The 10785-nt window shown below is 38.8% G+C and overlaps 1 protein-coding gene across 2 annotated transcripts in view; it reads left to right on the top strand.

Moving 5' to 3' along the window:
* heg1 (heart development protein with EGF-like domains 1) overlaps positions 1 to 10785 on the top strand; it is a 68792-nt gene that overhangs the window by 13237 nt on the left and 44770 nt on the right. For both annotated transcript variants that reach the window (XM_061879894.1, XM_061879895.1), the window contains exon 2: positions 8048 to 8933. In XM_061879894.1, the coding sequence (XP_061735878.1) occupies positions 8048 to 8933 (886 nt within the window). The remainder of the gene's footprint in view (positions 1 to 8047; positions 8934 to 10785) is intronic.

Raw genomic sequence — 10785 nt, 5'->3', positions numbered from 1 at the left:
GTGACATCATGCACAAAAGTTCACTCATAGCTTGTTTTAAAATGTGTCTGACAATCTTGCACGTTCTGTTTTGGAAATGACATGAATGTTTGTGCCACTGTTTACTAACTGTTTAATAAATACACTTTTTTGTGTGATTTCCCTCTCTGCATGAAAGTTTAAAAGTAACATATATTAATGCAGTATGAAGAAGAATGTTTTAATGTAAACACATAGAATCATCATACTGCTGTGATTATATGCATCAAGTAGGGGTGTAACGGTACACAAAAAGTTTGGTTCGGTACGTACCTCGGTTCAATGGTCACGGTTTGGTTCATTTTGGGTACAGTAAGAAAACAACAAAATATAAATTTTTTGGGTTATTTATTTAAAGGCCTACTGAAATGAGATTTTCTTATTCAAACGGGGATAGCAGGTCCATTCTATGTGTCATACTTGATCATTTCGCGATATTGCCATATTTTTGCTGAAAGGATTTAGTAGAGAACATCCACGATAAAATTCGCAACTTTCGGTGCTAAGAGAAAAGCCCTGCCTCTACCGGAAGTAGCAGACGTTGACGTCACATGTTGATGGCTCCTCACATATTCACATTGACTTTAATGGGAGCCTCCAACAAAAAGTGCTATTCGGACCGAGAAGACGACAATTTCCCCATTAATTTGAGCGAGGATAAACGATTCGTGTTTGAGGATATTGATAGCGACGGACTAAAAAAAATAAATAAATAAAACGTCATTGCATTGGGACGGATTCCGATGTTTTTAGACACATTTAGTAGGATAATTCTGGGAAATCCCTTATCTTTCTATAGTGTTGCTAGTGTTTTAGTGAGTTAAATAGTACCTGATAGTCGGAAGGGTTTCTCCACGGGTGTCTTGACGCGCAGTGTCTCAGGGGCGTCAACGGCAACTATGGACGACACAAGCTCAGCTTTTCTCCGGTAAGAAGCGACTTTTTAACCACAATTTTCTCACCGAAACCTGCTGGTTGATATTTGGTAGGGATCCATGTTCTCTTGACCGCGCTCTGATCCATAGTAAATTTTCACCTCCAGGAATTTTAAACAAGGAATCACCGTGTGTTTGTGTGCCTAAAGGCTAAAGTTTTCCAACTCCATCTTGCTACTTTGACTCCTCCATTATTAATTGAACAAATTGCAAAAGATTAAGCAACACAGATGTCCAAAATACTGTTTAATTATGCCGTTAAAGCAGACGACATTCACCTGTGTGTGTGCGTAGCGCTCATACTTCCTAAAAACCCGTGACGTCTTGCGTACACGTCATCATTAAACGACGTTTACAAGACGAAACTCCCGGGTAATTCCAAAATTTAAAATTGCAATTTAGTAAACTAAAGCGGCCGTATTGGCATGTGTTGCAATATTAATATTTCATCATTGATATATAAACTATCAGACTGTGTGGTTGGTAGCAGTGGGTTTCAGTAGGCCTTTAACAAATTTGCTAAATCTTCCACCAAAAATATTTTTCTTAGTGGAATATTTGATGTGAAGTAATGGGAACCTTGGATAGGTCAATAATTCATAATAACGTTGATTTTGATCCAATATTATTTTTTGAGCAATGACAGTTTGAAATAAAAAAAAAAAAGCTTTGTTTTATTAGTCAACGTTGCAACTTTTTCTAAATTACATTTAGCCTTTAAGCTTTTTTATTACACTTTTGTTTATGTTTTTGTTTATTTTAATAGTATTTTTAGAATGTGCCGTGGGCCTTTAAAACATTAGCTGTGGGCCGCAAATGGCCTCCGGGGCACACTTTTGACACCCCTGCTATGGATAATAAAAAATAAAATCTGATAAACCTATGGGTAAAAAGCAGAGCCCTGGCGACACATGCGCTTTTATCATAACTCTCTCGCTCTCTCGCTCTCTCTGTCTCTCCCCCTCCCTCGCGAATGTTGCTGTGCACACAATTTTTTGTTTGTTTTTAACCCCTTCTTAACCCTGAACGTACATTGAAAATACACGCAACCCTACCTTAAAATGCTGGACATTCGAGGCATTTAAGAAACTCCACCCGGACAGCCCCTCAAAAGAGGACATATCCGGTGAAAAGGTGTGGTCAGTCTATCATAGCCCGGTCACTGCTAGCATGCCGTGTGTTGTTGTTTTTTTGATTGATTGAAACTTTTATTAGTAGATTGCACAGTACAGTACATATTCCGTACAATTGACCACTAAATGGTAACACCCCCATAAGTTTTTCATCTTGTTTAAGTCGGGGTCCACGTAAATCCCTTCATGGTGCCTCGGTGTGCATTGTTTACAAAACGTGCGGTGCGATACTTAATATGTCCGTGTGGAACTCGTTCGGTACACCTCCGAACCGAACCGAAACGGTTCAATACAAGTACACGTATCGTTACACCCCTGGCATCAAGTGTTCTTTCAAGGGTAAGGCAAAATATGGAGATATTTATCGTGTTTCACAATATGGCCTAAAAATATTGAGATATTAATAAAAGGTCGTACATAAAAGGTCATATCGCCCAGCCCTACTTGGCCATCTGATGGGAAAAAGGTTCCAATTTTGGCTTAATATCACAACTTTTTTGGTTCAGTTCTCAATATTGTCGATAAAATGAGTTTGCTTATGTGCTTTATTATTTGAATATGTAAAATGGTTGAAATTCTAACATTAGTGTCCAGCATCACCTTGCTCTGAAACTAAATGTTTTTGTTAGCATTAGGATCCTCATATTTTTTTCTATTTGTTGTCTTCTCCATGTTACTAAATAGTCTCCCTGCAATATTTTCATGTTTTTCCTTAGGTAACAATTTGACAATGTCCACCAATAGCATGAACGTTTGTGCCATTCCAGACAAGTCTGTACTCCCAGATCCGCAGTGACACTTTTCTTGTGCTCGCTCAGCTTTAGGAAGGAAGTGACTGATTCCTGCGTACTGAGTGAGGCCTTGGAGCCTTTGTTCCAGGACATGAATTGTTCTGGACTCTTTAAACCTTGCTCCTGCTGCCTCATCCTAAAGCTCGATCAGCGCCCCCTGCTGGGATTTGCAATGAATACAAGCGGACCAGATAATAGAGTCATCTGCTCTTTATGGGACAGGGATTTATTGTGGGAATTAGGGCTGGGCGATATATCGATATATACGATATATCGCAGGTTTGTCTCTGTGCGATATAGAAAATGACTATATCGTAATATTCGATTATATGTTCTCACACCGTTGCTTTAAAGGGGAACGTTATCACAATTTCAAACGGGTTAAAATCAATAAAAATCAGTTCCCAGTGGCTTGTTTTATTTTTCGAAGTTTTTTTTCAAAATTTAACCCCTCCCGGAATAGCCCTAAAAAAAGCTTTAAAGTTCTTGATTTTCGCTATTTGCGATGCGACTGCCCATTTCCCTGTGACGTCATACAGTGCTGCCAATACAAACAACATGGCGGTTACCACAGCAAGATGTAGCGACATTAGCTCGGATTCAGACTCGGATTTCAGCGGCTGTATTGAAACAGATGGTCGGAGTATGGAGGCAGATAGCGAAAACGAAATTGAAGAAGAAACTGAAGCTATTGAGCGAATAGCTATTGACGCTATTCGGCCATCGCATGGGTGTACCCAATGAAGTGGCCCATAGCATGGCTGCCTTATTAGCATCGCCGGTAAAATGTGCGGACCAAACGATCAGGACTTTCGCATCTTGTGACACTGGAGCAACTTAAATCCGTCGACTGGTAAGTGTTTGTTTCGCATTAAATGTGGGTATCTAGTTTCAAATGTACATATAGCTAGTGTAAATAGCATGTTAGCATCGATTAGTGTAGCATGTTAGCATCGATTATCTGGCAGTCATGCTGCGACCAAATATGTCTGATTAGCACATAAGTCAACAACATCAACAAAACTCACCTTTGTGATTTCGTTGACTTAATCGTTGCAAATGCATCTGCATGTTATCCATACATCTCTGTGCCATGTCTGTCATCGCCGGTAAAATGTGCAGACACTCTGGCACATTCAATGGGGGTCTGGCGGCAGATTTCTTGCCAGTGGTGCAACTTGAATCCCTCCCTGTTAGTGTTGTTACACCCTCCGACAACACACCGACGAGGCATGATGTCTTCAAGGTTCCAAAAAATGGAAAATAACAGAGCTGAGACGGAGAAAATGAAAATGGCGAGAGTGTTACCTCGGTGACGTCCCGTTCTGACGTCATCGCTACAAGACCGATAAAAAGAAAGGCGTTTAATTCGCCAAAATTCACCCATTTAGAGTTCGGAAATCGGTTAAAAAAATACATGGTCTTTTTTCTGCAACATCAAGGTATATATTGACACTTACATAGGTTCGGTGATAATGTTCCCCTTTAAGCTGCGTGCATTGCATTACTGGCGTATCTCACTCCTTCTCGTCTGTCCTTCTCACGGAGGCGTAAAACAAGCCCGCCTTCTTACATACGTCACATACTGTCGCACGTCTAGCGTCATATGCTCTCGCAGAGAGCTAACGTTGCTTGTGACAATGCAAGAGAGAGATGGTGCGAAACTTATCACAAATGGAGGAAGAACAAGAAATGCCCACCCAAGTGCGAAGATATTCAGCAGACAACAACAATATGCTGTTCAATGTATATACTATGATGATTAACCTGTTTGATGACTGTATTATGCTGATAGTATATATTTGTACCATGAATTGATTAACGTGGACCCCGACTTAAACAAGTTTAAAAACTTATTCGGGTGTTACCATTTAGTGGTCAATTGTACGGAACATGTACTGTACTGTGCAATCTACTAATAAAAGTATCAATCAATCAATGCAAAGTATGCAGCAGAAGTGTTACTACGAAAAGGTAGCAACACTATTAATTTGTTCTTTCATTTAAAAAGTCACGCGTGAGAGAATGAAGAGTATTTAATAAATACAGTTTTGGTCAATTGACTTAGTTGTGAGTTCCCTCTCTGCATGAAAGTTTAAAAGTAGCATGTATTATTGCAGTATGAAGAAGAATGTTTTAATGTAGACACATAGAATCATCACACTGCTGTGATTATATGCATCGAGTGTTCATTCAAGGCCAAGGCAAAATATCGTAATATATATCGCAATATGCCATAAAAATATCGCGATATTAATAAAAGCCAATATCGCCCAGCCCTAGTGTGAATGTACATATATGTTTTTTCACACCAAAATGAATCTATTTATTAAACTTCTTCTTCTCCAGATTTTGGCGCACTCTACCACCCACTCGATTCAAATCCTTCCAACTTCAAACTGATCATCCTATTCGGGAATTGTGGGCTTTCCCTTGACAAATTCCAAAAAATACACAGATTTACCAGAATTCCAGGTTTTCCGGGACATTTTTCCCCATTCCAAATGAATTGGCTACAAAGTAAACAAAAACAGAATGCTGGACGACAGCAAAGACTTACTGTGGAGCAAAGACGGTGTTCGCAAAGTACATCTGAACATGACATGACAATCAACAAGGTCCCCACAAAGAAGGATAAAAACTAATGAAATATTCTTGATTGCTAAAACATAGTAGATGTGGGGAATATCGCTCAAAGCTAGACATGAAACTGCTACAGGAAAATACCCAAAAAAGAGACAAAGCCACCAAAATAGGAGTGCAAGACAAGAAGTAAAACACTACACACAGGAAAACAGCAAAACAGTCCAAATAAGTCAGGGTGTGATGTGACAGGTGGTGACAGTACACCTACTTTGAGACAAGAGCTGTATTGATGCATGCTTGGTTGTGCTTTAAAGCAGGGGTCACCAACCTTTTTGAAACCAAGAGCTACTTCTTGGGTACTGATTAATGCGAAGGGCTACCAGTTTGATACAACACTTAAATAAATTGCCAAAAATAGCCAATTTGCACAATTTACCTTTAATAAATAAATCTATATATATATATATATATAAAAAAATGGGTATTTCTGTCTGTCATTCCATCGTACATTTGTTTCCTTTTATGGAAAGTTTTTTGTAGAGAATAAATGATGAAAAAAACACTTAATTGAATGGTTTAAAAGAGGAGAAACCACAAAAAAAAAAAGAAAATAAAATTTTGAAAAATAGTTGATCTTCAATTTTGACTCTTTAAAATTCGAAATTCAACCGAAAAAAATGAAGAGAAAATCTAGCTAATTCGAATCATTTTGAAAAAATTAAAAAAAATAATTTATGGAACAGCATAAGTAATTTTTCCTGATTAAGATTATTTTAGAATTTTGATGACATGTTTTAAATATGTTAAAATCCAATCTACACTTTGTTGGATTATATAACAAATTAGACCAAGCTATATTTCTAACAAAGACAAATCATTATTTCTTCTAGATTTTCCAGAACAAAAACTTTAAAAGAAATTCAAAAGACTTTGAAATAATATTTAAATTTGATTCTACAGATTTTCTAGATTTGCCAGAATACTTTTTTCTGAATTTTAATCATAATAAATTTGAAGAAATATTTCACAAATATTCTTCCATTGAAAAAACAGTGGCTAAAATGAAAAATTAAATTAAAATGTATTTATTATACTTTAAAATAAAATAAAAATACTTGAACATTGATTTAAATTGTCAGGAAAGAAGAGGAAGGAATTTAAAAGGTAAAAAGGTATATGTGTTTAAAAATCCTAAAATAATTTTTAAGAAAGTATTTTTTCTCTAAAATTGTCTTTCTGAAAGTTATAAGAAGCAACGTAAAAAAATGAATTAATTCAAACAAGTGAAGACCAAGCAAGTCTTTAAAATATTTTGTTGGATTTTCAAATTCTATATGAGTTTTGTCTCTTAGAATTAAAAATGTCGAGCAAAGCGAGACCAGATTGCTAGTAAATAAATAACATTTAAAAAATAGAGACAGCTCACTGGTAAGTGCTGCTATTTAAGCTATTTTTAGAACAGGCCAGCGGGCGACTCATCTGGTCCTTATGGGCTACCTGGTGCCCACGGGCACCGTGTTGGTGACCCCTGCTTTAAAGTCATATCCAACAATTGCGACAACGTCTTTTTACTGTCAATTGAGTTTCGTTTTTTAATGATTTCTGCAGGTGGTGTGCCTCCGCATTTTTCCAACGCAAAAAATGTGCCATGGCTCAAAAAATGTCGCAAAACACTGGTTTACACAAACCCAAAATGTTGAAGGAGCCATATTAGACCACAAAACAAATCTGTCTGGGGCCGCACAAAATTAAACACCTTATATAAATGTTATAATGAAGACAACACATGATGTAAGTGTATGTTTTAGTTGTATTAGCCTACTATCAAAATGACTTTAAAAGTCTTATATAAGTGTTATAAGGAACACAGGATATTAGCCTACTATCAAAATGACTTTAAAAGTGTTATAAGGAAGAGAACACAGGATAGTAGCCTACTATCAAAATGATTTTTAAAAGTCTTATATAAGTGTTATAATGAAGAGAACACATGATATTAGCCTACTATCAAAATTATTTTAAAGGTCTTATACAAGTGTTATATGGAACAGAACACAGGATATTAGCCTACTATCAAAATTATTTTAAAAGTCTTATAATGAAGAGAACACAGGATATTAGCCTACTATCAAAATTACTTTAAAAGTCTTATATAAGTGTTATAATGAAGACAACACATGATATTAGCCTACTATCAAAATTATTTTAAAAGTCTTATATAAGTGTTATAAGGAAGAGAACACAGGATATTAGCCTACTATCAAAATTATTTTAAAAAAGTCTTATATAAGTGTTATTATGAAGATAACACAGGATATTAGCCTACTATCAAAATGACTTTAAAAGTCTTATATAAGTGTTATAATGAAGACAACACATGATATTAGCCTACTATCAAAATGACTTTAAAAGTCTTATATAAGTGTTATAATGAAGATAACACAAATGAATATGGCCTCCAAATTTCTTGTATCGGCCTCCTTGACTACTAATAATCTGTATCGGCCCGATAAATTGTTTTCTCGCGATGTGTGTATCATGGTCCGCTATTTGCTAAACACGCTGCTGTTTTGTCTTCCCTCAGACACTGAGCAACCACAAACCCTGAGAGAAACCAGCACCAGGTCCCAGGAGACCATCGGTGCGTCCACCGAGATGTTTACCTCCCCCACAGTCGGCCAGTCCTCCGAAACCAGCAGCAGCAGTAGTAGCGACTGGAGGGACTCCCCGCAAACACGACATCTTCCCGACGTGTCACTCGGTATCTCCGACCGAGCACCGTCTCCTCGGACGGTGACCGAGGATCTGCCGCGGCACAGCCCGCGCTCCAGCGTGCGCACAGCGGAGCCCGCGTCGTCCCCGTGGCAGACCCAGGCCCTCACAGGCCGCACCTTCAACGCCACCGCCGTCAGCCGGGCTGGCGAGAGGACGCTGCTGTCTGACACCTCCTCCTCCTCCTCGGCGGTCACACGGGACTTCAGCTCCCAGCGGCCCCGCTCCACCTGGAGCGCCGCATCCACCACGGAGACCGAGGACTACACCCACAGCGCCCCGTCCTTAACTGTGTCCTCGTCTTCAGAGCCTGACAGCCCAGAGACCCAAACTCTTGTTGGACCTGTAAATGCCAGCCAGCACCAATACATCCCAACATCGGAGGAGCCTTCACAGTCAAAACCCGGGATCTCCAGCACAGACCCCATCTCATCCACGCCTCCCGCTGGACGCCCCACGCTCGCATCATACCCACATTCCACCGTCCAGACCTCCACAGAATTATCCGCTGGAACCGGCAGCTTCAGCACTCGGAGGCACGAGGGCACGGAGAGTTCACCCGAGAGCAAAGAGGAAAGTGTGAGCTTTGTCGTCACCACAGCGCCCCCTCTGGTCAGCAGCACAACTACCCATTATGACTCTCAGAGGGAAACCACTGCAGTCTTCATCGCCACGACAACAGTCACAGGAACTGACAGGTAAGTACTCAATGTCACAGCAGGAGGTTTTTTTTCTATTGTCATACTGTATTTTACGGACTATACAGCACACCGGTATTTAGGCCGCACGCTCTAAATATAGTCTAAAGAAAGTTTTTTTTTATTAATTAGCCGCACCGGACTATGAGTCACAGATATATACCTTCTGAAATTAATTATTTACACAGAATATTTTGTAAATGTTTATTAACACAGGCCTCGTATTTTAACTTTTTAAGGTCAAGGCAAGTTTAGCCTTAAAGGAGGAGTCATTTTAGGGCACCAAGGCAAACATTATTTTCTTTCGAGGCAAGGGCTCCAAAGTATGTGTGTGTGTGTGTGTGTAATTATATATATATATATATATGTATGTATGTATGTATGTATGTATATATATATATATATATGCAGCTGAGATAGGCGCCAGCGCCCCCCGCGACCCCAAAAGGGAATAAGCGGTAGAAAATGGATGGATGGATATATATATATATATATATGCAGCCTTTTGAGACACTAGTGATTTAGGGCTATATAAGTAAACATTGATTGATTGATATATATGTATGTATATATATATATGTATGTATATGTAAGTGTGGGAAAAATCACAAGACTACTTAGTCTCTACAGAACTGTTTCATGAGGGGTTCCCTCAATCATCAGGAGATTTTAATGGAAGCATTCACATACAATGGTTTATATAGGGCACAGAGTGGGTGGGTACAGGCAGGCATAGGGTGTGGTGATTGACTCATAAGTTACCTAGGAGGTGTTTCCGTCTGTGGCGGCATGTTGAAATGATTTCACTGCGCTTGTTGAGGGATGATAGATCTGGATGATATATAATAAACAGTTTCTCTTTTAAGCATAGGTTGCATCTTTTATTACCACTGTTGTAAGGTGTGCTGGATGCAAGAATTTGCCATGTTATTGAATATTCAACATTGATGTCTTTGAGGTTCAAAATGTGCTTGCTGAGTTCTGTAGAATTCCGCGAATCCTGGTTTCTAAAGGAGGCGTTGTGATTATTCCATCTTGTTTTGAACGCTCCTTCGGTTAATCCTACGTACGTGTCGGATGTGTTAATGTCCTTGCGTGTTACCTTTGCTTGGTAAACGACTGATGTCTGTAAGCACCCTCCGTTGAGAGGGCAATCAGGTTTCTTGCGACAGTTACATTCCTTATGGGTTTCAGAGTCGTTTAGTCTGGGGGTAGGCAGTCCTTTTGCAATTGCTTTGTTGTGGTTTGAAATGATTTGTTGCATGTTATTCATACAGCTGTAGCTCAATTTAATGTAGTTCTTGTTGAATATTTTTCTTAGGGTGTTGCCTTTGGGGAAGTGTTTGTCGATCAGGGTGAGGAACTTGTGGCCGATGTTGGTTGAGACGTTTTTGCTGAATGGCGGATTGTACCAGATGATGTTGTTTCGTTTTCTGCTCTTTTTTGGTTGGTTTCCTGGAGTGGGTTCATAGGTGAGGGTGAAGTTGTATCCGCTTTCATCGAGTGCTTTCTGGTACGGGGGGGTTGCTTTCTATATATATATATATATATATATATATATATATATATATACACACCGTATTTTTCGGACTATAAGTCGCAGTTTTTTTCATAGTTTGGCCGGGGGGTGCGACTTATACTCAGGAGCGACTTATGTGTGAAATTATTAACACATTTCCGTAAAATATCAAATAATATTATTTAGCTCATTCTCATAAGAGACTAGACGTATAACATTTCATGGCATTTATCAATTAGGAGTGACAGATAGTTATTTGAATGACTCTTACCATAATATGTTAGGTTAACATAGCAGGCACCTTCTAAGTTGGTTATTTATGCCTCATATAAC

Source organism: Nerophis ophidion, linkage group LG19 (assembly GCF_033978795.1).
Source record: "Nerophis ophidion isolate RoL-2023_Sa linkage group LG19, RoL_Noph_v1.0, whole genome shotgun sequence".
Classification (NCBI taxonomy): Eukaryota; Metazoa; Chordata; class Actinopteri; order Syngnathiformes; family Syngnathidae; genus Nerophis; species Nerophis ophidion.
This window is presented reverse-complemented; position numbering and strand designations above follow the sequence as displayed.